Source organism: Littorina saxatilis, linkage group LG2 (genome assembly GCF_037325665.1).
Source record: "Littorina saxatilis isolate snail1 linkage group LG2, US_GU_Lsax_2.0, whole genome shotgun sequence".
NCBI lineage: Eukaryota > Metazoa > Mollusca > Gastropoda > Littorinimorpha > Littorinidae > Littorina > Littorina saxatilis.
Window position 1 is genome coordinate 91,837,637 of NC_090246.1, and position 27,100 is coordinate 91,864,736.

The 27,100-nt window shown below is 43.1% G+C and overlaps 2 protein-coding genes across 3 annotated transcripts; both read left to right on the plus strand.

Moving 5' to 3' along the window:
• Window positions 1–1,132: 1,132 nt before the first annotated feature.
• LOC138960148 (cytochrome P450 3A21-like) lies at window positions 1,133–26,138 on the plus strand. 2 transcript variants are annotated; one of them, XM_070331907.1, is made up of 15 exons: window positions 1,133–1,860; window positions 7,564–7,666; window positions 8,040–8,136; window positions 9,344–9,396; window positions 9,824–9,917; window positions 11,579–11,701; window positions 12,420–12,508; window positions 13,205–13,356; window positions 15,365–15,492; window positions 16,783–16,861; window positions 17,768–17,925; window positions 20,433–20,521; window positions 22,579–22,716; window positions 23,503–23,665; window positions 24,392–26,138. In XM_070331907.1, exons 2-15 carry the CDS (start codon window positions 7,593–7,595, stop codon window positions 24,473–24,475), a joined length of 1,521 nt encoding a protein of 506 aa, XP_070188008.1. In that variant the 5' UTR covers window positions 1,133–1,860; window positions 7,564–7,592; the 3' UTR covers window positions 24,476–26,138. The 2 variants fall into 2 exon arrangements, with proteins under 2 accessions (XP_070188008.1, XP_070188007.1); XM_070331906.1 differs by lacking the exon at window positions 1,133–1,860 and adding an exon at window positions 3,060–4,191.
• LOC138954781 (proteoglycan 4-like) lies at window positions 3,487–7,538 on the plus strand. Its single transcript, XM_070326553.1, has 3 exons — window positions 3,487–3,565; window positions 5,662–5,714; window positions 6,888–7,538. The coding sequence occupies exons 1-3, from the start codon at window positions 3,487–3,489 to the stop codon at window positions 7,536–7,538; spliced, it is 783 nt and encodes a 260-aa protein (XP_070182654.1).
• Window positions 26,139–27,100: the final 962 nt, after the last annotated feature.

Sequence of the window (27,100 nt, forward strand, 5' to 3'; positions counted from 1 at the left end):
CCCTGGTACCTCACAATTAGTTTTGGAATTTTAGCATGCTTGGAAACATCTTCTGTAAACTTTACCAACGTATTTTGAATTTAGTGGACATTCGAACCCGTTCTAATCTTGTGTATCGATGTAAAGAACATTCGCGACAAACATTACGGTGCAGAAACCACGAAGGACGTCCCAGCGCTCATAACACATTACAAAAAGCTCTAAATATGTAAAAAAAATCGATTTCCTCTCCAGAGAAAGAAAACAAAGGCATCCTGTCAGGGATAAATGAGACCCGAAGGGAAGTAACTAATTTTGACCTGAGTTCAGGATGCACCAAAACCCCATTCCGTATGCCTGGACAGACGCCGACCAAGCAGCAGAGATGTTCTTCAAGTGTAACTGACTCTTACGGGTCTATGCTTTGTCTTCCGAAAAGGGCATAGCTAGCCTTCAATGCGATGTTAAATGAAGGGAAACAACTCGTCTTCATCCGCTCGTCTTCTCACTAGACGCCAACATTTGATTTGCACATTTGACATACAGGTTACACACTCTGAGTTCTGAATAGCTTGCATATTTTCCCGAGGGTCGATTTTCAGGTATTTCCGAGCCTCTGCTCGTCTCCTCACTAGAGGCCAAAGTGTGATATGATGATCTTACTTCAAGGTTTCAAGGTGTTATTACAACTCATCACAGGGGGCCCTCTTGGGACATGGGGATGAGGAATATCATGAACATATATATAAAGCAATTACAACAACAACAAAGGCATAACAATTATGTGACCATCATTTGAGTAACAAGAAATATATTACAGATTAATTTCATTCATACAGAAATGACATTAATGATAGCCGAGATGCACACACACACAAAGATAGCTGGACAAGCGCACATGGACTCACACACCATCTAGGTGTCATGCAAACGCATAACAAAGAATATAAAAAAAGTAAAATAAGATATGAAAAATATAATAAAATACTGTATAAGTAATTCCTATGAAGAACAAAAACAAAAAAGAAACCTAATTTAATAAATTAAATTAACCAAACAGTTTGTTTTGGTTGACCCAGCGGCATATTCTACTAGGCTATTTCGTCTGTCACTGCCCCCCCCCCCCCCCACCACACACACACAAAAGAAAAAAAAAAGAAAAAAAAGAAGAACAAAAGGACAGCATAGGCGGTCAACTCAGTTCAGGTTGAAGAATGGCTGATGTTGGAAAGACTGTAAGTCTCCCGAGTCAACTCTGTGATACAAGTCACACTCAGCACACTCACACGTCAAGTTAAGTATACCCAGGCGCTGTACAGATGCAGGCGAAAACATAAAATCAACAAACATAAAAAATGGAGAGAAAAAAAATATACAAACCACCGTACAAGCAAGCTACAGTCACTTTCACACATAGGTGGCGTGGAGCGAAGTTGAATGCTTGAGTGAGAAATCCTAAATGCCATATCTTGTTTATGTCATGATAAAAAAAAGAACGAGGCTGAATAGAGTAACACGACCTATGTTTTAACATTTGAAAAGGTAGGGTTGAACTTTTCAGCTGTTGTATGTCAACTTGCCCTTAGAGAAGTAGTACATTATGTGTAACGCAGCGTCACAGATGTCGTTGATCTCAACATCTCTGTACTCATGTGCCTCTGGGGGTGTACAGGAGGTTAGTGCCCATCTGGGTGGGACTCAAGCACTGGTTTGGATGGGATGAAATCTGAAGCAAATCACAATTTCAACCAATCAGACCCAGTGCTTGAATCCCTCCTAGATGGTCTCGTTCTCGTGCATACCACCCCTGTTGTCCAGTTTTCTCAGTGGCGATGGAAATGTCTCGGCCAACATTTCTTGTTTTACAATCTAAGTTACAGGGTAAGTCTGTATCATTGCCCCTATATCAGTTCAGTATGTTATTGTATAACACTGAGAGACTTGAAATAACGCTACCATTGATTGTTGGAGGTGGTGTGTGTGTGTGTGCAGGGTGTGTGTGTGTGTGTGTGTGTGTGTGTGTGTGTGCCGTGTGTGTGTGTGTGCGTGTGTGTGTGTGTGTGTGTGTGTGTGTGTGTGTGTGCGTGTGTGTGTGCAGTGCCGCACTGTGTGTGTGTGTGTGTGTGTGTGTGACGGTGTGTATGTGTTTGTGTGTCACGGTATGTGTGTGTGTGTGCGTGCCGCACGGTGTGTGTGTGTGTGTGTGTGTGGGTGTGTGTGAGTGGGTGTTTTGTGTGTGTGTGTGTGTGTGTGGTCAGTTTTTGTTGTTGTTTTTGTGTGTGATTTTGTGCTAGTCATTACAATCCGGCACACACTGAAGCATACACCAGAAGAACAAAATGTGTGTGTGTGTGTGTGTGTGTCTCTCTCTCTCTCTCTCTCTCTCTCTCTCTCTCTCTCTCTCTCTCTCTCTCTCTCTCTCTCTCTCTCTCTGTGTACTGTACATGACATTAAACCCTATCTTTTGTCGAATATGGATAGGCATCTAAAGTTTATTATGACCAGGTTTCGATTCGGCATTTCAGAAATTGCAGATATAGAAAACATAATGCCGATGATTTGATGTGTCCTCTTTGTAAACAATACCAAGAAGATGAAGTCCATTTTGTTTTGTGTTGTCCATACTATAACAAATTAAGAGAAAAATTGATCCCATTTAAATATTATAAGAACACAAGCATTTTCCGACTCAGCTTGCTTTTAGCATCACCTCAAGAAACTGTTGTCAGAAATGTATCCCTGTATTTGTATAAAGCCTTTAAATTAAGAGATGTTGTAACCTCCTAGTTAAATGCCGTGTAATGTAGCCTACGTGTTGTGCGATTATTATTTTGTACCTTTTTTTGCGTGCACCCGTTGAGTTTAATTTACTATATGCAATGTGAACCGTTTGTTCACACCCCTTCATAAGGGGCTATGGCCTATTGAATAAACTATCTGCGTCTGCGTCTCTCACACGTTCACACACGTTCACTCACTCACACACCACACACACCGGCACACTGTGATAGAGGGGTGTAGACTGCAACCTGAGTGTTCGTTCGCACCCAGCGACCCGCTGGGCCGGAGTGAGTGAAGTGCACACGACCCTTTTTGTGTTTATTCCCAAGCCACAGCGCTACCCGCCAGTCGGACGAGTCGAAGGAATAGGGTTATTAGGTGTGCAGCCTTAGTACAGCAGACTGGCGGGGCGAACTTCCTTTCAGTCAGACAGCTTTTTTCATTCGTTCTTTTGTGCCTCTGGTTCGCATAGCGGGCAAGGACCTTGTACATTATTGCCGCGTATGTTAGTGTTCTGCTTCAACTACAACATCACAAAACAGGCTAGTATTGACAGGTCGCTTAGATGAGAGGAGAGTAAAATGTTAGCACATGTCTGGATTGCATCGTCCGTGCATCAGTGGCTCCGCTTGATTGGGATTCAAAGCGGGCGACCAGGCGATCGCCCGCCACGTGACGCGGGCGATTTGATCTAAAGTACCAATCAAGCGCAATCGGGCCATAAACATGGCTGCCAATTTGTTGCTGTTGGACGAGTTGTTCTTTAGTGATGATAGTGATGCGGAGTACGCCTACAATATGGAGTGTGAATGCTTGGAAGTCACACATATATATATATTGGAAGTCACACATAATTATGTTTGATCTCCGGTTGAAATGGTTTGCAAGATATTGACCAATTGAAGGGACTGGCTGACTGGTCAAAAGCCTCGAATCTTGTGATCTTGTCATTTGACAAGTCATCTGCATGGAATCGTCATCGATTCACATTCAACTTCACTTGAAATTACTTCAATGAATCCTATCTAAGCCCCAAAACACACTTTAAACAATCACGAGTACTTAGATTCAACCCAATAATTAAGCACAGAAGCGTGAACACGGCCTGAAGGTACAACTTTCTCTTCAGAAGTAAAAGATTCACTTACTTTCCACCCGTGGCGGCCATTTTGATCTCGCATCAGCCGATGTGTTTTGGTCGGGCGAGGCGGGCTAGCCCGGGCTAGCCCGCCGGCTTAAGCCGGTTGATGACCCGATTGTACTTGATTGAAAATACTTCACCCGGGCGCACCCGGGCGATCGCCCGGATTCCAATCAAGCGGAGCTTAGTCTGCTGAGAGGACGGTGTTGATAGTCCCCGGAGAGAAAAGGATAATCGCTGTTTACCACAAGTGAGAAGGTGGGAATTACAACACGACAAAACTTGACCAGGTAAAGGGCTGCACGAACTGAATTAGTCGACTGTGTGTCTGTGTGTGTCAATGTAAGTGTGTATGTACACATGTGTGTGTGTGTGTGTGTAGTGTGTGTGTCCCATTGCCGTGTGTGTGTCACGGTCCCACTGTGTGTGTGTGTGTGTGTCCCAGTGTGTGTGGTGAGTGTGTGTGTGTGTGTGCGTGCCTATGTGTGTGCCTGTGTGTGTGTCCCAGTGTGTGTGTATGTCCCAGTGTGTGTGTGTGTGTGTGTGGGGGGGTATGTTCAACTGAGCTGGCCGGCTGGCTAGCAAGCTCTCTCTCTGTCTCACTGAGTTTCAGTCTGTGTCAGTCTCTCCCTCCCTCCCTCCCTCTCTCCCCCCCTCGCTCTCTCTCTCTCTCCCTCTTTCTCTCTCTCTCTCTCTCCCTCTTTCTCTCTCTCTCTCTCCCTCTTTCTCTCTTTCTCCCCCTCTCCCTCCTCATAATTTGACAGTTCAGTGCATTCTTGTATGTTTGAATGTGATCATATAACCCGAGTCAGCAGACGGAACAACTTGACCCAGATGTCAAGCCGATCGTGAGCAGAAATTAGTGGATGGAGTTTTTGTTCATGTGTGTATGTCTGACTCTTCGTCTGTCCATCTGTGTCTCAGTCTCTGTGTCTGCCCGTCTGTGTCTCGCTGTGTCTGTCTTTCTGTCTCCCTGTCAGCCTACCAGTGCCAGTCTGCCTGTCTCAGTGTTTTTCTGTTTGCAGTGTCTGCACTCGTTGAAATACCATAGCATCTCTTTTACGAACGTCCAACCATGTCCTGTTCAAAGCTTTGTAAATTTAAGAGGTAACTCGGACCGTGCAAATGTATTCACAACGACGTTTAGAATTGACCATGCATAAGTCACATCAAGTCAGTTGAGTTTTCCTTTTTTAACACGCACGTGGGTTTTGGCTCTCACCTTTGGACTATCCCACTAACCCCTGAGGTACAGATTCATGTCATCGTTCTTGTACTCTTATTATAATCCGTATGCGGCCAGAGCTCTTTTAATTAGGCTATCCATGTGAAATCATTCCTGAAATGAATTATTTGCCTTGCCTTGCCTTACTTACGTGCAAGCCGGATGCCTGGTCACGGTGTAAATAGCAAATGAAGACTCCAACTGACCAAGGTACCGACTCGCCCCCGCCCATATTGCCGCCGCTTTGTAGTCGCCGACTTCACGGTCTACTTGCTTTCAAACTGTCAAGGGTGCCATCTCGCCCCCGCAAGCAGTGCCAACTCGCGCCCGTGTATTCCATGCGATGAAGTTGACGTTTCTCGTGCAAAACAGGTTTTAAAAAATAACACGTTTCAATCTGAGTTTTTCCTGAGTTTACCTTATCCCATGCGATGAAGTTGACTTTTGACGTTGTCGTGCAACTGAACAGGTTAAAATACATTGACACGTTTACCTGAGTTTTTCCTGAGTTTAACTGAATTCTGTTCTGTGACAGTAACTTCACAACCATGGCTCTCCAGGTCGCGACCACCAGTCGGGGAGGAAAATGTATTGTTGACAACGAGTTCCAGTTTAGAATTGACAAAAAGACCGGAGAAAAAATGCATGGCAAAAGCTATTTCTCGTCACCTGTAGGACTCGCATTTTTAATTAACGTTACCTTTTACAGTAAATGTGTGCAATTTTAATTATCGTTACCCGTGTTACCTTTGTGGCAAATGCAGCCACCTGTTGGACTTGCACATTCGCATTTTTACTTTTTCCTTTTGTCACCAACTGCAACGCATTTTTGTATGTGTGTGTGTGTGTGTGTGTGTGTGTGTGTGTGTGTGTGTGTGTGTTTGTGTGTTGGCGGCGAGATGGGAGCGGGGGGGGGGGGGGGGGGGGCGAATCGCCTCTCTTGCAAAACTCAAGATAATTGGCGGCGAGATGGGAAGCGGCGAGATTGGACGCGGCGAGTTAGGCCGGGGCGAACTGATGGGGACGTCACCCTGACCCCCACCCCTTCCAGCCCCAACCCCATTCCCTCCTTTGAAGCTTGAGCCAAGCAAGTCAAAGTGATAGGAGAAAGTGTGTTACGGCCTTTGCATAGCGGTTCAGCTGTACCTAACGTAGCGGTTCAGTTGTACCTGTTTCATTTCAGTGCTGACGCTTCCTCAGTTGTACCACAAAAACGTTTCTGCGATCTCTGTAAACTAATACCCTGATGTCGCAGACCTTTTTGTGATTTTCAGGTGTCTACACACACTGATACGCACACACACACACACACACACACACACACATACACACACTCACACACACACACACACACACACACACACACACACACACACACACACACGGCACACACACACACACATACGCACACCGCATGTGTATCAAGCTAGGCGCCTGTGCCACTCGCAGTTCGGCGACACGGCAGCACTGACTCACTGTGTTAATTACTTATATCATATTACTTGGGATCAGTGTGCAATCTAATCTTCTGGATACAAAACGAGGCCTGCAACTGTTAAATGCACATGGCATACAATTGACATTTACAACTGCCGGGTCCACAACTGACAAGAGCATCTGGCCTGCAATTGATAATGGCAACGTACTGGTCTGCAACTATGCAGTGACTATTGCAACTTGCTTGCAACTAGACTGGATATTGCAACTGACCTGCAACTGACAAGAGCACCGTGCTAGCTTGCAACTTACAAGTGCACCTAGCTTGCAACTAACAAGAGCACCTGGCTTGCAACTGACAAATACAACTGGTCTGCATCTGACACTGAATGCAACTGGCCTACAACTGACAAGTGCAACTGGCCTACAACTGACAAGTGCAACTGGCCTACAACTGACAAGTGCAACTGGCCTACAACTGACAAGTGCAACTGGCCTACAACTGACAAGTGCAACTGGCCTACAACTGACAAGTGCAACTGGCCTACAACTGACAAGTGCAACTGGCCTACAACTGACAAGTGCAACTGGCCTACAACTGACAAGTGCAACTGGCCTACAACTGACAAGTGCAACTGGCCTACAACTGACAAGTGCAACTGGCCTACAACTGACAAGTGCAACTGGCCTACAACTGACAAGTGCAACTGGCCTACAACTGACAAGTGCAACTGGCCTACAACTGACAAGTGCAACTGGCCTACAACTGACAAGTGCAACTGGCCTACAACTGACAAGTGCAACTGGCCTACAACTGACAAGTGCAACTGGCCTACAACTGACAAGTGCAACTGGCCTACAACTGACAAGTGCAACTGGCCTACAACTGACAAGTGCAACTGGCCTACAACTGACAAGTGCAACTGGCCTACAACTGACAAGTGCAACTGGCCTACAACTGACAAGTACAGCTGACCGTCCCTTGTCGTTATTTTTACAGGGCTCTGAAAAAACATCGCAAAAGACGGGATGGTTGTGGAGACTTTTTTGAGCTGGGCCTTGCCGCTGACTCTTTGTGTGGTCGCTCTACTTCTCCTTTGGGTGTAAGTATATAGTCACTGTGTTATATAAATGTATGGACTCGGTGGTATGTGATATATAGAGATTACGCAATGTTCTATTTATAACTCAGGAGACTTTCTTTGTTTAGTGGGGCACTTACGAGGGTCGAGGCTTGTAGGTGGTATGAAATTATTTCAATGTTTTTAGATTTGAGATTTAGTTTTGAGCCGGTGAAAAATCTCCTTTTTCTAGGAGCGCCATTTTTGTTTCGATAACTCTGCCAGTTGTAATGTTACTTAGTCTAACGTTCAATGAAATGCTTTAATAATTGTCAGCTAATGGTCTTTGTTTAGTTATATCTTATTCCGAGTCAGTTACTGTTGCGTGATTTGTTGCTGTTGTTTTGTTTAATAGATACGGCAATTGGCCTTACAACACATGGTCCCAACTGGGAATCCCCGGTCCCAAACCAGTTCCGTTTTTAGGCAATGTTGGAGACCTGAAAGAAAAGGTAAACTTTCTGCATTCTATGCTGACTGGCTTCAAGTAAAGGGCCAAATAGTTTTGAATTGTGGGAACTAGATCTATTGTTTTTATATTATTCTTCTTCTTCTTCGTTCATTGGCTGAAACTCCTACGTTCACTCATGTTTTTGCGTGAATGACCGTCTTTACCCCGCCATTCAGGCAGCATACGCCGATTTTGGGGGAGACATGCTGTGTTTTTTCGTGTTTCTATAACCCACCGAACTCTGACATGGATTACAGGATCTTTTCTGTGCCCACTTGGTCTTGTGCTTGCGTATACACACGAAGGGGGATAAGGCACTACCAGATCTGCACATACGTTGATCTAGCTGGGAGATTGGAAAAATCTCCATCCTTAACCCACCAGGCGGCAACGGCCGAGATTTGAACTCACGACCTTCCGATTAGGAGGCCGATGTCTTTCCATCACGCCACCGTCCGTCTCTTTCTATTGTTTCTATCTATCTACAGGGAGCATATAACTAGATCTATTGTTTCCATCTATCCACAGGGAGCATATAACTAGATCTATTGTTTTTATCTATATACAGGGAGCATATAACGAGATCTATTGTTTCTATCTATCTACAGGTAGCATATAACTAGATCTGTTGTTTTGATCTATCCACAGGGAGCATATAACTAGATCTATTGTTTTTATCTATCTATAGGGAGCATATAACTAGATCTATTGTTTCTATCTATCTACAGGGAGCATATAACTAGATCTATTGTTTCTATCTATCTACAGGGAGCATATAACTAGATCTATTGTTTTTATCTATCTACAGGGAGCATATAACTAGATCTATTGTTTCTATCTATCTACAGGGAGCATATAACTAGATGTATTGTTTTTATCTATATACAGGGAGCATATAACTAGATCTATTGTTTTTATCTATCTACAGGGAGCATATAACTAGATCTATTGTTTCTATCTATCTACAGGGAGCATATAACTAGATCTATTGTTTCTATCTATATACAGGGAGCATATAACTAGATCTATTGTTTTTATCTATCTACAGGGAGCATATAACTAGATCTCTTGTTTTGATCTATCCACAGGGAGCATATAACTAGATATATTGTTTCTATCTATCTACAGGGAGCATATAACTAGATCTCTTGTTTTGATCTATCCACAGGGAGCATATAACTAGATATATTGTTTTGATCTATCTACAGGGAGCTTTCGACGCAACTCTGGGCTGGTGCAAGAAGTACGGCAAGGTCTTTGGGTGAGCAAGGTTAAAAGCGTGAAGACAACTATACTTATGTTACATTAAAGTTAGCTCAAATTTAGTTAAATCAAATATGAAATTCATATAAATATTACGAGGCATTTCGTACCACCTTTCTCAACTTTGCATTTAATAAAAAAAAAAAAAAAAGAATTTGACAGGAAGGCACCCAAACAAACAAACATGAAAGCAGGCAAGCATCAAATCCAACACACCACCAAGTTACACTTTTAAAAATCACAGGAGTTGACTCAGAGCATCCAAAAAAAAAGGGGATGTTTTTGACTTTGGAATTTGGTAAGATGATTACGTGGCAATTTTTAAGCTTAGATGGCACCAGATAGCACCATTTTGCTTTTTTAGACGCAATGTTTTTAAGTCTGAATACTGAACACTTTTTGTGTTGACTTTTTGCCGTTCGCAGAGTGTACTTGATGCGAGACCCCGTGCTGTTTACCACAGACCTGGACATTCTGAAGGAGGTGTTTATCAAAGACTTCAACAATTTCTCCACAAGGGTAAATATTTTAGCTGCTCGTATCCCAATCGTCTTCGACTGTGGAGAGAGAGAGAGAAAGGGGGGAAGGGGGGGGGGGGGGGGGGGGGGGATAGAATCAGAACTAAAAAAAAATAGATGACCTTGCAGTCAGTGCAAGCCAGAGCAGTCGACCTTCCGCCACAGACTGAAAGGTCATCTGGTAGACCCGTCGCGATATAACCTTGAACGGTTGAAAACGACGTTAAACACCAAATAAAGAAAGAAAGATCTGGTAGACATGAGACATGAGACATAAGATAGTTTATTGTCCATACACTTCAACAATGGACGGAAAAGTGTGGTTCATTTGCTCTTACAACAGCCAAACTACATATTCGCGATCGTCGATAATTATTTTTGGCTCACGTAAGTGTAGCCTATGCGATGCTAACTTTTGTCTGTCTGTGCGTGCGTGCGTATGTATGTATGTATGTGTGTATGTCTGTGGTAGAAACTTTAACATTTGAAGACGTCACATTATGGCGTAAGAGGGTTAGACGTCACGCGAAGGAATTACTGAAAGTCTCGGTCATTGTTATTTTGAGCGGGCCGAGACTAGTTGGCAGTCGTGTCCCTGTAAGTAGGCTACATGCAGACAGACAGATCTAGATCTCTAGTGTCTCGCTTTCTTGCACAGTGTCGCCTATGCTTACTGTGTGTGTGTGTGTATGTGTGACGGAGTGATTGAGTTTGTGTTACTGTTTGTCGATTTCTTACGTGAGCCTTGAAGGCTTCGCCTCTTGTTCATGGTGTTGTGTAATTTTTAAATTACAAAGAAATTGTTATGTAAGACAGTTTCAAGCGAGCTATCTTTCGCGGATGTATTTACTGTGCAAACAACTTTAAATATGGCAAAAGTGTCACGTGATAATCTACTTTGTCACGTGATCATAACAAAATGGCTACAGAGCGGACGATACTTTTTCCGTAACCAGTTGGGAGTGATGCAACAATATCTGCACGGTCTTCTTCCCACAGCAGTCTCAAAATTGCGACTTGTTTTGACCTTAGAACAATGTCTTTATCATAATGTGAAGAACAGAACGGAGATCACTGTCGAAGTCGGTCATTCTACAATCACTTTCGTCTTTTGATCAGAAACATCAGCGAAAAACATATTGGAGATAACTCTGTATTCTTGTTTTGATAGATTTCGACTTTTAGACGCTTTCTTTCCCTGTACTCCGTCGCGATATAACCTTGAATGGTTGAAAACGACGTTAAACACCAAATAAAGAAAGAATTTCCCTGTACTCCGCGTAGCAATTATCCATCCTGTCAGAGAGACATGAGCGATAGCGTGGACCGATGATTATCAGAATGTGTTGACGAGCCTCTATTATACGTTATTTGTATTTTTTACCAAAATCAGTGTTCCTCCGAGACAGCGCCAAGGGTCGAGGTGAACAAGGACTGTCGAGATCTGTGTAAAATGTCGTATTTAGGTCGAATTAAAATTACATTTATGTATCGATCGATTTTAGTTAGAATTCATTTTCATTTTTATCACTTGAACGCACACAAGTCTTTTTTGAAGTCTGGGGTAGCCGCCTAAATAGGAATTGTTTTTGTCGGACTCTGGCGTCACATGGCTCAAAGAAGGGAAATTCAATGTCCAATCGATACATTCTGTCTGTGCAGGGGCTGATACCTCGCTTAGTGCGCTACCCCGTCAAAGCCAGCCTGGTCTTTGTGAACGGAGACACGTGGAGAAGACAGCGGCATACCTTGAGCCCAACATTCAGCGCCAGTAAACTGAAACTGGTCAGTAGATGATGATAAAAGAGAGAGAGAGAGAGAGAGAGAGAGAGAGAGAGTGTGTGTGAGTGTGTGTATGTGTGTGTGTGTGTGTGTGTGTGTGTGTGTGTGTGTGTGTGTGTGTGTGAGCGAGCTTGCGCGTGTGTATGTGTGTGTGTGTGTGTATGTGCTGTTTTCGTTGTTGTTGGTGGTGGTGGTAGGTTGTTGGTTGGGTGTGCGTGCGTGCGTGCGTGCGTGCGCATGTGTGTGTGTGTTTTGTTGTTTTCGATGTTGTCGTTATTTTTGGTGGTGGTGGTGGTTGTACAGATGGTGATGTGCGTGCGTGCGTGCGTGCATTCATGCGTGTGCGCGCGTTTGTGTATGTGTGTGTTCGTGCGTAGGTGTGTGTGTGCGTGTATGTGTGTGTGTGTGAGTGCGTGCGAGTGTGTGTGTGGTGGAGGTGGTTGTACAGATGGTGATGTGCGTGCGTGCGTGCATTCATGCGTGTGCGCGCGTTTGCGTGTATGTGTGTGCGTGCGTGTGTGTGTGCGTGTATGTATATGTGTGCGTGCGTGCATGCGTGCGTGCGTGCGAATGTGTGTGTGTGTGTGCGTGCGTGCGTGCGTGCGAATGTGTGTGTGTGTGTGTGTGTGTGTTTGGCGCGCGTATAATTCATTGATGCATATATTTTTGGGGCAAGAGCCATTACATTTTGTTCACGATATACCTGTGTGTAATTGGACAGATGAGTGGTTTCATTAGCAGATGTTGTGAGAACTTGTTGGACGCCATTCATACACTGACCGTGGAAGGGAAGGCACTGGACGTGAAAAAGTAAGTGTAAAAGCTTTCAAAAATAAATTAACAAGATTGGGGTTTTTTAAGGAAAAAAAAAAAAAAAAAAAATAAGGGTAGGTTCAGCCTGCGTACAACCAAGATAATAAAAATGTAAAATAGAAAGAAGGTTCCAGCGTGAAACCAACAATTCTGGCTGGCTGTCTGTCTGTCTTACTGCCTGCCTGCCTGCCTGCCTGCCTGTCTGTCTGTCTGTCTGTCTGTCTTACTGCCTGCCTGCCTGCCTGCCTGCCTGTCTGTCTGTCTGTCTGTGTTTATCTGTCAGTCCGTCTGTCTGTCTGTCTGTCTGTCTGTCTGTCTGTCGGTCTGTCTTACTGCCTGCCTGCCTGCCTGCCTGTCTGTCTGTCTGTGTTTATCTGTCAGTCCGTCTGTCTGTCTGTCTGTCTGTCGTCTGTCTGTCTGTCTGTCTGTCTGTCGATCATTTTGAGATTCATTTAGTGTGAATAGAAAACTTACATTGGGCTAATGTGCTAGATTGCCTTTGATATTATTCTTATAATTTATAAGCAAGCACAAATTCTTATGTAAGCAAAACCCCGAAACCTAATGGCTTTACCGTGAGGACGTTCAACTTTCATTCTCGTCGTGCTAGCAACAGTTTTGTTTTGTCTACAATTCAACGTTGCAATCAATAACATTTCTTGTTTGATGTTTCTTTACTCTCGTATGTTTAAGGATGTTTGGAGCTTACACCCTGGACGTTGTAGCGGGCACAGGGTTTGGTTTTGAGACAAATTCTCTGAAAGAGGTTGACAATGTGTTCCTGCAGAATGTTTCTCGTTTGCTTGCCAGTTCCACCTCACTAAGTTTGTCTGCATTTATTGCAGGTTAGTTGGTTTTTAGATTTAGTCAAGTTTTGACTTAATGTTTTAACATAGAGGGAATCGAGATGATGGTAGTGGTGTGTGTGTGTGTGTGTGTGTGTGTGTGTGTGTGTGTGTGTGTGCGTGCGTGCGTGCGTGTGTGCGTGTGTGTGTGTGTGTGTGTGTGTGTGTGTGTGTGTGTGTAAAATGATTCTGATAAAACTATACTGAGATCACCTGAATAACTGGACTGGCGTTTGTGACGTTTTTGTTTTTGTTTGTTTTTGTTGAAGAAAGTTTTAAAGGCACAGTAAGCTTCCTGTAAACCATCACAGATACGGTCAGGCTTTTACACACAGTACAAACACCCTTTCATTTAAACACTCACCAATTGAGAACATCCTAGGTGCCCTCCGTAAAGAGCGAACAATTTTCAAAGAATTTATTTTTGCGTGGTTTATCTTACCCCTGAGCCATCGTGAACCCGTGTGATCCAGTTTTCCCTTTTCACAATGCAGTCGTCATAGTTAGTCATTTGAATGCGACTCGACGTGAGCTTATCTACAATAGCACGTTTTTTTATGCACGAAACAACGGCTGTGGTTCACAAGAACTCTAGCGATGGCTTTTGACTGTTGAGAGGAACGGCGATTTGCACTGATAAACCGGCCGTCGTCTGCTACGACCCTTGCGTGACCCTGCTTCCGGGCTTTTCTTTTTTTAAACTTTCACAACTTCGAATTGTTCTGATCTTGTCTTGATGAAAAACGAATTCTTTTATGATTAAAGAATGTTTGTGTAACAAGCTGTCAATTTATTATTTAGATTTTAAAAGTTAGGTCTAGCGCAAAAACGAGGCGCCGTTGTTGTTAACGGAACAAGTCTACGAAAATAAATTCTTTGAAAATGTCTCACGCTCGACAGAAAGCAGCCAGGATGTTCCCGTTCGGTGAGCGTTCAAATGGAAGTATGCTTGTACTGTATTTAGACGCTCGGGGAGCTCTGTGATGGTTTACGGGAGGCTTACTGTGCCTTTAACTTTCTTTTAATTCTGATGTTGTTTAAATGGTCTGTCCTTCCCGAGTACACGGGCGTGTTCACTGCCATTTGTTTCCTTATCGCTGGTGTAGAATGACCTCGCGCCCCCTAATTGGCGTAGAGGCGCGTCCCCCGGGTGGTGGATGGGGGAGCCTTCTCTACTAAGGCTTCTGAGAGAAGGTCGCATCACTCTCGATGCCGTGAACCTAATTAGGATCTTTTTCTTGTTTCTTCTCTATTTCTGCCTCCCCAAAGTCCTTTTACTTTCCTTTTCTCACCCATAAAATTCTTCACTTATTACCCTTGTTAAGTGGTTCTTGTATAGAATATAGTCAATGTTTGTAAAGATTTTAGTCAAGCAGTATGTAAGAAATGTTTAGTCCTTTGTACTGGAAACTTGCATTCTCCCAGTAAGGTCATATATTGTACTACGTTGCAAGCCCCTGGAGCAATTTTTCGATTGGTGCTTTTGTGAACAAGAAACACTTAACAAGTGGCTCTATCCCATCTCCCCCCCTTTCCCCTATCCCACCTCCCCCCTTTCCCTCGTCGCGATATAACCTTCGTGGTTGAAAACGACGTTAAACACCAAATGAAGAAAGAAAGAAAGAAAAGTGTAGAATGACACAGTTCTGATTTTGAAAATTAATGGAGATTGAACAGATTGTGTAGAACGGTAAACAGATGTTGTTGCTTGCTACACTACTCCTGAATCCCCCCCACCCCCTCTTCTCCCCCACTATTCCTCGCCTTTGTTTTTGTTGTGAATGTCTGTTTATTTTTGTTCTCCTGTTCTTCTTATCATCAAATCTGACTTGCTTCCGCAATACTGATTTTTTTTCCCCATAATTATTATTTGCTGAATAAGCTTTTAACTTTTTGTGTGGACTGTTTGCTTTGTTTGTCCGTTTTCTATGGCATCCAATTTCACATAAATTCATCGATTTTATTAATTGGCGTGATGAATTTGTTTTTCGTTGTTCACAATTTTCAGGTATATTCCCTGCTCTCGCTCCCCTTGTGCTGGCGCTCGGGATTCGACAGGCCTCTAAGAAAGAAGCGGCTTTTGTCGAGCAAACTATCCGAGCTCTTATTGAGGAGAGAAAGAAAGAGAAGAGCAAGGTCAGATTCTAAAGATTGTGCATGTAGGAAAGAGGGTAGAAGGAGAGGAGAAAAAAGAAACCAGGCAAAAAAATATGGGTTGAAGCCATCCTGAACTCAGGTCAAAATGAGTTCGGCTCATTCTCTCCCTGACAGGATGCCTTGAGTTTCATTGTCTGAGAATGAGCCGAACTCATTTTGACCTGAGTTCAGGATGGGTTGAAGCATCCTGCATGCAACTGAGGTAAACAAAATTATAAATCAAAACTTGACTAAATATAAAAAGGGGGTAGAAGGAGAGGGGGGGGGGGGGGAGTGAGGGCGTTATGGGTGGGGGGAGTGGTTCAGGTGCGTACGTGTATGTCATTGGATTGGGAGTGTGTGTGTGTGTGTGTGTATGTTTATGTGTGTGTGTGCTTATGTGTGTATGTTTATGTGTGTATGTTTATGTGTGTATGTTTATGTGTGTGTGTGTGTGTGCTTATGTGTGTATGTTTATGTGTGTGTGTGTGTGTGTGCTTATGTGTTTATGTGTGTGTGTGTACGTATGTGTGTGTGTGTGTGTGTGTGTGTGTGTGTGTGTGTGTGTGTGTGTGTGTGTGTGTGTGTGTGTGTGTGTGTGCTTTGATTTTGGTGTGTGTGCCGTGTGTGGCGTGTTGTGTTTTGTTGTGTTTTATTATGTTGTTGTTCAGTGTTATTGGCGGTGGTGTGTGTATGTGTTGGGGGATGATTTTCCTAAGCAGACAGAGAAAAAGTACATGTACACAAATAAACTCTTCTCTCTTTCTGACAGAGTCGAATGGACAAATAAACTGTACTCATTTTAAACAAATAAAATGTACCCTATTTAAAGACGTACGATATCGATTAAAAAAATCACACACAAGACCTCTCTCTTACTTTCAAGGTAAAATCGCTGACGTCAAAAGTCAAGCAAAGTTCGAAGAGACGTCATAACATTCCTATTGGCGTCACGTAAAAAACTGTCACTTTGTCTCGCGATGAAGTGGCAAAATCTTTCGAGAACAAAGTTTGTCTCGGTGAATTTAACATATCAGCAGTAGAAAATTCATCGTGAGGTCACCTCCAGGCTGTGCATGTAGGTATCGTATATCATTAAAACAGAGTTGCGTAGACAAACTTTCTTCCTCTTCTTCTTCTGCGTCCATGGTCTGAAACTCCGACGTACACTCGTGTTTGGTTTGCACGTGTGGGTTTTTACGTGTATGACCTTTTTTACCCCGCCATTTAGGCAGCCATACGCCACTCTCGGGAGGAGTAGACGAACTAACTTTAACGTTTTTCATACAGGGTCGAGTGGACTTACTTCAGCTCTTGCTTGAGGCAGAAGCAAGCGAAGCGGAAGTGAAGGCAAACCCACAGGATAACCGTGCGTACAGTTGGAATAGTTATTGTGTTTTCGTCTTGAGTTATCGTCGAACTAACGTAGTAGCGTCCGGGGTTGGCATGCACGAGAAAGTGCCCAACTAGGTCGGAACCAGGCTCTAGGCGGTGGGACTGGTAAAAAACTGAAACGGTTTGGTTAAGCTGAAGATTTGTTTTGAGTTCTTAACCAGTTCGACCCCCAATTGAAATTCAATTCGTCACGCTCATAAGAAAAATACCTATCTCCGTGTTAGGCATTTCTGTAGTGAAACTACAAGGGAAGCTACTGGAAGGGTATCTATCATGTGTTAGAGAGTACAAACTCTCAGACCAACGGAAACCATTGCCACGGTAACGTAAGCAAAACTGCCGATCTCGTTTCATGAGTTAGGCAGTTTTTCTTTATGATACCGGAAGACTTGTTTTGATAATGTGACGGTATGCAAAAGCTCTTTGTGGGTTGTTATGCAGATTTGCTGATTGAAAATGTTGCTGTCAGCTCTTTATCTCACGTTCATTCCGTGGTAACAGCTCCAGAGAGGCAATTTGCAACTTATAACTAAAAATGTGATAGGCAGGTTGCTCAGAAACCAATAAACGTTTTTTGCGTTTATCTCAAAACATAAAAAAATGACATAGGCAATTATCTTATGAGCGTGACGAATTGTTATTGTTAACGTTGTTGTTGTTGTTGTAATTGTTGTTGTTGCTGTAATCGTTGTTGTTGTTGTAAATGTTGTTGTAATTGTTGTTGTTGTTGTTTTACTTGTTGTTCTCGTCTTTGTCATTGCTTAGTGTAATATAGAGGGAAAGGTATTGTGTCGCTGATTAGTACACTGACACATACCCCATAATACGCCCCCCCCCCCCCCCCCCCCCCGACCCACTCGCCAACTCAACTTCCTTTCAGACCTGACGACGTCGGAGATCGTAGCAGAGGGGGTTCTCTTTTTCCTGGCCGCCTACGACACGACGGCGACCACTCTGCAATACCTGGCTTACCTACTCGCACTGCACCCAGAGAAGCAAGAGAAACTCTACCGTCACATCCTGGAGGCCGTTGGGGACGTGAGTTCTTTTTTGCAGGCTTCGTTATGCTGAGATGAGAGCTCAGCTCAGCTCAGCTCGGCTCGGCTCGGCTCGGCTCGGCTCGGCTCGGGCTCGGGCTCGGCTCGGCTCGGCTCGGCTCGGCTCAGATCAGATCAGAACAGATCAAACTTTATTTACAAGTGTAATGCATAAATAATGACAGTTGCATTTTTATGACAAGTCCCAACTCTAAAGAAGGATTATCCTTTGCAGGCTTTGTATTGCAGAAGATATATTTGTGTCAATAAGAAACGTTCCAATAACTTGCCTTTCTTGTTTCTTTTATTCTGAATTTTGGAACGTTGGCAGTCTTTGTTTTTGGATTTGATAAAGTTAAGATAAGATCAATATTGATTCTTGAAGGTAAAGTTTTAAGCAAAATGTGTTGGTTTCTTACAACCAGCTCTCGCCCTAACGGCTTACATTTTTCAGACTTTGATAAAGATAAGATAAGGTTATTCTTTGTTTTTAAGAGTATTGCTATTATCCAAAATAGTTGCTTTTATACAACCAGATCTCGCCCTAATAACGGCTTACATTTTTCAGGCCTTGATAAAGATAAGATAAGGTTTTTCTTTGTTTTTGAGGGTATTGCTATCATCCATACTAGTTGCTTTTCTACAACCAGCCCTCGCCCTCGAGAAGGATTACACTTTGCAAGCTTTGACACATATACAATAAGATAATTCTTAATTTACGAGGGTCAGATTAGTGAGACCAAGGGTAGGGCGGATGATGGCGAGAGAGGTGAAGGGACAGGGAATGTTTACAGTGCCGTGTGCCGGGCTGTGAGCAGAGCCCACCAATGTTTAGCTCAGGCACCGTCGCGGCAGACGCGCCTTAGTTTTATGCAGGAAAATGCAGCGCGCTATTCTGGCCATCTGGCCAACTGTCGTCCAGGGCGGGGACGTAGCTCAGTTGGTTGCGCGCTGGCTTTGTAGCCAGTTGGTCGCTATCAGCGTGGGTTCGATCCCCACGTTCGGCGAGGGATTTATTTCTCGGAGTCAACTTTGTGCAGACTCTCTTCGGTGTCCGAACACCCCCGTGTGCACTCATGACCACGAAAAAGATCCCACGTTCACAGCGAAAGTCTCAGGGCTTGGAAAACACGAAGACACGCATGCATCATCTTTCGTCTCTGCTTATCATGATCGTATTTCGATACTTTGACGAGACAAACCCAATGCTGGTGTGTCGAAGAAGACAGCCACAGCGGGCTTGTTCGAATCAAAGTATCACACCATATCTTCAGCGTATTACCAATACCTGTCCCAATATATAGACCAGTTGGTCTCAGAGGACGTTAAACACTAATAGTCAGTCAACTGTCGTCCTCATCTCTAAGGCAGACTGATACCAAGAGGTGTAAGTTAACCCGCCTTCATGCTTAGGCATTTTCAAACGCTCGACTCAAGACTGTACATGAACAGGGATGGCCAAATCTCAAAATTGCGACTCGCCAGCCGGGCGAGTAACTCCAAAAACGTCACTAGCCCGGCAGAAATGTCGCTGGCCCGAGTTGATCTGCAGTGTTTATATGGCTTTGAAACTCGATATTACAATCAACAGAGTTGCATTTGACCAGAATTTTTACTGGCAAGCCGGGCGAGGTGCCAGGCAGTTTCTACTAGCCCGGCGGATTTTTTTACTCGCCCCTGGCGATCGGGCGGACGATTTGGCCATCTCTGCATGAACTAACAAGGCGTTGGGACAGGCTTTAAGGGGTTAGAGGCAAGGATGGTGGTGATCATAGCGACGAGGCCATTAAACACAGCTATGAGAAGCATGATCACGTCTACCGTGAGGTCGTGGCGGCCATTTTGGATGTCCGTGTTTTCAGAGATTCTGTCGTAGATAGGTCATTCTTTTGATAGCAACAACCGCGAGATTTCGCGTGAAAAACTGAATTTGAAAAATCTGCCGTGAGACATAATCCCAAAATAAATGTTTACAAAAATTCCACAATGAATCACCCAGCCAACTCTAAAAATATGTTGTTAAAATCAGTCTTGCGTGGGATTCAACGTTATGATTAAAAAAACACCAAAAATTAAAAATAAAACCCCACTAAAATAAAACACTAAAATGCAGCCGTATCAGATGTATTCACAAACACCTGAAATAATTTGTGGCGGTTGACCTTTCGCAATTCCTGAATATATAATAAAAGACGCAAATGGCAGCCTTAGCTATAGTACTGTGGATCTTGCAGGTTATGAAGTACGACAGGTAATCTGTAAGCGAATAAAGAGCTTTCTCTTGCTGCTGCTGCTGCTGCTGCTGTTGCTGTTGTTGTTGTTGTTGTTGTTGTTGTTGTTGTTGTGGTCGTTGTTATTGTTGTTATTATTGAATTCATGCTTTGTTCGTTTGGGAAAGACAGCCAGCCAGATATACAGATAGACGGACGGGCGAACAGACAGTCAGACAAACAGACAAACAGACAGACATAACGTCAGACTGTGTAATAATTGTTTGGCTGTCTCCAGGCAGAGCCAAGTTACGACACAGTGTCTAGCATACCTTACCTGGACTGCTGTATCCACGAGGCGCTGAGGGTCTTGCCGACTGTCGCCCTGTGGGTGCATCACTTTCATTGATTTTTAATATAGCAAATTACAAGAATAACAAAACAACGCATGTCTCTACGTTCCCCTATGTAAAACTAAATACTGTTCATTATTACAGCTTCAAGGACTGTGTCTTTGTTTAGCTGTTTTGGGTTGTGTGTTTTTGTGTGTTTCATTTTTAAACTTCAGCGCAGACGCGAAAACTTAAAGGTACTGAACTTGTCAAATCCAGGTGCACGGAGCCCCTGAGGCTTTTAGTCATACCTCAGGCAGCTATCCGTTAGAAGAACTACCAAGTTTCATTGACTTGCACCCAAAGAGTCAAGAACTGCGATTTGTTTACGAATTAATTTCGTATTCGGACCCGGCTGGTCTTGACCTATTTTTGGATCTAAATTTAGATCAGGTAGATCACCACATCATGCACAAAAAGACACGTCACTAGCAAACTATGTCAGACATCATCATGAGTTTGTGTAAAACAAAATGGAGGCCGGAATCACTCAGTTGAATCGAACTCCGGCCAAACACCACGTAATAATTAGGTTAATTTATGCACTCGCGTTAACAAGAAACTGTCGAGCTTCACAGATGTCGTCGTTGGGTAGTTTTGGGTTTGTTTTACTACCATAGGAGGATTTTTGAACTGTAAATGCACTCAGCTGCAACAAAAACGCAAAACGAAGCCTGTGAGCTGCACTGTGCCTTTAAAGAAGAAGAAAAAGTGATGAGAGCTTTTGCGTGCGATTATGAAGGCCCTGCTGCTGTTCTAGAAGAAAAAAACATGGGAATTTGGGATATATCTGACTGAACAATACGCATCACTATTCAGGCTTATTTTGACGAATTTATTTGTTCATACTTTTATGTTTACAGCAAGCTCTACATGGTTCTGATGTGCGCACTTCAGTTGAAATGATGATAGTTCGCCATATGCACGACTAGAACGAATACAAATAGAAAGATTATTTCCCATATTATTATTATTATTATTATTATTATTTCATTTCATTTCATTTTCATTTCATTTCATTTCATTACTTTATTGTCCCATCGCTGGGAAATTCGGGTCGCTTCCTCCGAGTGGAAAGCTAGCAGCAACGAGAGTCGCGCTACCCAGGTGTCTGCGTGTTTAGGTGTATTCAGCCACCTGCACTTATGGCAGAATGACCAAGGTCTTTTACGTGCCATTGTGATGACACGGGGGTGGGACATGGCTTCCGTCTCTGGGTCTGCACATAAAGTTGACCCGTGTCCGTCCCGGCCCGGATTCGAACCAGCGACCTTTCGATCACAAGTCCAGTGCTCTACCAACTGAGCTACCGGGCCCCCCGGATTAATACTTCAACGTAAAAGATCGCAGACGCGGAGACAGTTTTGGTTTCTTTTCTTTTTTACATGTCACACTATCATTCAGTATCTAAACGATGGTTGAAATCATCAGTTCAATACCAGAGTGATGGAGAATTCGATAAAATGACGTCAGAAGCAAACATGCTTAAATTATTTACATCGCTGAAGTTCACATTTTCAAGTAGGCCTACTACGCGTTGTGTTATGGACAGAAGGTAATCTTGAACTTTAGTGTGTTAAATTCATAGCTCAGAATTCAGTGGCATTCTTTACTTATTTTTGATACAAGTCCTTGTAAACAAGCCAAAGAACATTTGTCGTGAAATGAACTGACGGATTGAGCTCCAAACTTAAGCATAATTAAGTTAATTTGGTTGTTTGATCGACGAAAATGACGCCAAAAAGCTTACGTTTTCAACCAAGGGACATCATTTACACGACAGAGTTACGTCCCCTGTCGGAATTCACGGATAATTCCGTCTTTGACGCATGTAAACGAAATGCAATCGTACACAAAGGTACAGTTCATTCCGTGACTTCAAAGGGTTCTAAAATGACTTGTTTTGCTTACAAGTGCAGGTTCTGCAAATTTGGAGGCTTAGATGCCTCTGAATTCTGAGCTATGAATTGTACACACTAATGTCCAAGATAATCGGACAGAAAAAAGCAGGAAAACAATCATCTTCTTATTCTAACCCACGCCACATTGCAGGACGGGACGTAAGACCTTGGAAACTCGCTGTATCAATGGCGTCACTATTCCAGCCGGATGTGCCGTCATGGTCCCCATTTACGGATTGATGCGTGATGAGGATATCTTCCCAGATGCGGATAAGTTTATTCCTGAACGGTATGCTTCTTTTGCCTGTTTTGCTGCAACTTGTCATAGCTAATTAGATATTTGAAACTTGCAAAAAGGGCAGACGTTTAAAAAAACAACAAAAAAAACATTATGTTACCGTCCCATGAATGTTTTGGTATGCCTCAGTGTGTAATTAAGTTGTTTGTTCACTTTAAAGACCTATTTGTTGACAATCCGTGAATGGTTTGTGTTGCCTTTCAAATAATTTATTTCTTCTGACCGAGTCCATTGTAGCGGAGACATAGGGGACAGTCTTGCAGGCAGGGGTTGCCATCCGGCCCTGTCTTCAGCCTTTTTGTATCGTTTCTTTATGTTGTACGCTTATGCTTATGCATGAATGAAAGGTTCAATACATTTATCTTGCCTGTTCTTGAGTAATGTTGCTTGACGGGGAGCTAGCTAAGTCGTTAGGGGCGCTGGCTTTAAAACCAGTTGTCACTATCGGCGTGGGTTCGACCCCCCACGTTCGACAAATGATCTGTTTCCCAGGGTCAACTTTGTAACAGACTCTCCTCGATGTCCAAACACCCCCTTGTACACTCATCCGCAGGATAAACATCCCAAGTTCACAGCGAAAGTCTCAGGGCTTAGAAACACGAACACACGCATGCAGAAAAAAAAGAGAGAAAAAAAACATATGTAGCGCCGTACTATATGGAAGCTTCCCCAGTGTGGATTTGGAGCCCGAATTTGCAGCCCGAATTTGCAGCCCTCACAAGACTATAATATGATGCCTTATCCTTAAGATTTGTAGCCTGGGTGTGTGTGTTTCAGCTTTGCCGACGAGGCCCACCCGATTCCTAGCCTGGTAAAGGACATGAACTTCGGGGCGGGTCCGCGCCAGTGTATCGGGATGCGGCTGGCTCTGTATGAGGTCAAGATGGCCATGGTCACTCTCCTCACAAAGGTCAAGTTCACCAAAATTCCAGAAACTCCTGTAAGTTGAATATCTTGTTTTGTGTGGTGTGTGTGTGTGTGTGTGTGTGTGTGTGTGTGTGTGTGTGTGTGTGTGTGTGTGTGTGTGTGTGTGTGTGTGTGTGTGTGTGTGTGTGTGTGTGTGTGTGTTTGTTAACAGCGATTCAAGGAAAACCATCGGACTGATGTGTGTGAAACTTTACATGTCAGTTCTTTCAGAAAATATCCCGTGAGGCTTTTTTTTCTCCTGTTTTCGATAAATGTTTTTGATGACGTCATATCCAGCCTTTTGTAAAAGTTGAGGCCGCACCTTAGTGACCTCATTTTGTAAGCCATTTGATTGAAGCTATGGTCAAACAATCTTTGACTTTGGGATTGCATTTGAGCTCGGAAGCTTAAAAATGAGTTAATAAGGTTGTTTATAAATTCAAATATTACTAACACATCTAAAAATGATAACATTGTATTTCTTATCAATTCCTAAATCGAAATGATAAGGATATGATAATTTACTCTGTGGTCAGAATGAAAGAAAATTGGTTTATGCAAATTAGGTCTCATGTTGGCATGCTTGGCGACCGAGACCAACTCGACCTCTCCCTGTTTACATATTTCGGCTAGCCAGGTTTCTGTGGTCTCGGCAACGACTGATCCCAGGTTTTTAGTTTGGATCATTACGTTTGAGGCGGACAGGTTCTCTAAATGTTTTGATATCGCTTGACGCGACTTGTTCTGTTAACTGTTACAGGATACAGTGAAGATGCAACCGGGTAAAAGTATTTCCACTCCTACAACTCCCATTCTGATTGGAACTGAGCTCAGAGGCAAATAGCAATGTGAGATATATATGCAAGGTCTGATTTTAACACGTATCCGCTCCAACGACTCGCATTCGGATTGGAACAGAGCTCAGAGGCCAATTGCTATGCGAGATATATATGCCATGTCTGATTGTACCAAATATTTGCTCCTGCAATTGATATTCGGATTGGAACAGGGCTCAGAGGCCAATAGCTATGTGTGATATATATATGCCATGTTTGATTGTACCAAATATTCGCTCCTGCATTTAACATTCGGATTGGAACTGGGCTCAGAGGCCAGTAGTTCTGTGCGATATATTTATGCAATGTCTGATTGTGTCTGCATGTATCCACTCCTACCGTAAAATTCATATTCTGATTGGAGCAGCGCTCGGAGGCCAATAGTTGTGTGCGATAAATATGACATGTCTGAGTGATACAAGTACCCGCTCCTAAAATTCGTATTCTGATTGGAACTGCATGGGCTCAGAGGCTAAACAATTCTGATCGATGAATGTGACACGTCGAATGGTATGCAACTGGCGGTGTTCACAAATAATTGTCTAATAAAATTGCGACCAGCTGATTAGTACCCGCTCGTGGAGTGAGCCCTCAGGAGAAAGAGACTTGTGTGTGGATGACATATATATTCTTTCTGGTGCTTGCAAGCTTCAAAGGGAGATTGTCCCCAGATGACCAACGCCGCAATCTGAAACGATTTATTTTGCTTTGTAAAAGACACATGTTTTGTGGTGATTTAGATTTAAACTGAAGCAACCTTCTGCAGCCCCACGTTATTTTCCATTCTGTGGTGAACCATGTATGAAGGTGTATGAACTGAAATGTAAGTGCGCAGTTTATTACAAATGCCTAAACTGCGCAAGACTGCGGACTTCCTGGCAGCCACTGGTCTGAGGATCTAGCACGGCCACCAACATCGAACGCAGAAGAAGAAGAAACAAATGCCTAATATACCTTGTAAATGCTTGTATAACTGTGTTTTAATTTTCAATATGTCAAGCGCAAAGTCAAAGAGCATAATTGTAAAGTTATGATGTTGCGCTATATAAATGCTCATTTATTATTATTATTATTATTATTATTATTATACCTGTGTAAACTTGTTAGTATTTTTTTATAGTCATGTGTAGTCTACACTTTTACGTTATGTTATTTAAAGAAGTGCATCTTGTATGCAGGTTCTTCGCTGAACGGTTTGTGCAGAGTTTAGAATGCATGTTCATTGAACCTGTGTAAACTTTATAATTAACTTTTTAGTGTCATATATAGTCAACACTTGTACATGAGTAAAATGTCTGCTGGGAAGATTATGGAAAATCTGTGTGGAGAGAGAGAGAGAGAGAGAGAGAGAGAGAGAGGGAGAGGGAGAGAGAGAGAGAGAGGCAGGCAGGCAGGCAGGCAGGCAGGCAGGCAGAACGAATGAGACACAAACACATCAACCCGAGTCCTTCTTTACCGGAGTAGGGTAAGGGGGAGGGTGGAAGGGGGTGGGAGTGAGTGGGAAGGCGCACGGTTTGAAATCAAATTAACAATGAAAGTGTGGATGCTGCTATGCCTGCAGACCCGCTAGCATTCCTGTTTGCGTGTTTATGTACAGTATTCTGTGATTGCGTGCTCACCAATTAATTAAGGGCCGGAAAAAATAATCCTGAATAAACATTTATAACACTTCTCATCACTTGAGTTTGTATGTTAACTTCATTTTAAACTGTTTAGAGGTGGTATGAACATGGTGACTCCAACGGAGAAAAAAAAAGGGTAACTTTTGAAGCAAGAAGATAAGAGAGAGAGAGAGAGAGAGAGAGAGAGATGGAGTGACGAGATGTGTCAACAAAGAGGGAACGGCCAAGCAGCTGTCTCTCCTGTGACAAAACCACCCTCAAATTTCTATTAAAGGCACAGTAAGCCTCCCGTAAACCATCACTGAGCTCCCCGAGCCTCTACATACAGTGCAAGTATACTTCAATTTGAACGCTCACCGAACGGGAACATCCTGGCTGCTTTCTGTCGAGAGTGAGACATTTTCAAAGAATGTATTTTCGTGGACTATCCGAACGGACAATCAGGTGCTAGACCTAATTTTAAAATCTAAATAATAAATTGACAGCTTGTTACACAAACATTCTTAAATCATAAAAGAATTCTTTTTTCATCAAGACAAGATCAGTACAATTCGCATCCTGAACTCAGGTCAAAATGAGTTCGGCTCATTCTCTCCCTGACAGGAGGCCTTGAGTTTCCTTGTCTGGGAAGGAAACCAATTTTTAATTTTTTTTAAAATTTTTTTTTTTACATATTTAGAGCTTTTTGTAATGTATTATTGATATAAGCAGATTCGCGATCGTCGCGTCATAGTGTATTGTAATTTTTAGATTACAAAGGAATTGATATGTAAGACCGTTTCAAGCGAGCTATTTTTCGCGGCTGTATTTACTGTGCAAACAACTCTAAATATGGCAAAAGTGTCACGTGATAATCAACCGTTTGGTTTCGGCGTTCACTGGAGCAGACGATTTTTTCTGTAACCAGTTGACAGTGATGAAACCATATATTACGGTCTCCCTCCGGCAGCAGTCCCAAAATTTCGACTTGTTTTGACCTTAGAACGATGTCTTTATCATAACTGTGAAGAA

What these genes read in the sequence shown, in the direction of transcription:
- LOC138954781 (XM_070326553.1), top strand. Translation starts at nt 3,487, where the DNA reads ATGGCTGCCAATTTGTTGCTGTTGGACGAGTTGTTCTTTAGTGATGAT. An exon ending in GTACGCCTACAATATGGAGT is followed by an intron (nt 3,566 to 5,661) that starts GTGAATGCTTGG and finishes GTTCTGTGACAG; the next exon opens with TAACTTCACAACCATGGCTC. An exon ending in CACCAGTCGGGGAGGAAAAT is followed by an intron (nt 5,715 to 6,887) that starts GTATTGTTGACA and finishes AAGTGCACCTAG; the next exon opens with CTTGCAACTAACAAGAGCAC.
- LOC138960148 (XM_070331907.1), top strand. Translation starts at nt 7,593, where the DNA reads ATGGTTGTGGAGACTTTTTTGAGCTGGGCCTTGCCGCTGACTCTTTGT. An exon ending in TCAACAATTTCTCCACAAGG is followed by an intron (nt 9,918 to 11,578) that starts GTAAATATTTTA and finishes CTGTCTGTGCAG; the next exon opens with GGGCTGATACCTCGCTTAGT. An exon ending in GTCTTGCCGACTGTCGCCCT is followed by an intron (nt 20,522 to 22,578) that starts GTGGGTGCATCA and finishes GCCACATTGCAG; the next exon opens with GACGGGACGTAAGACCTTGG.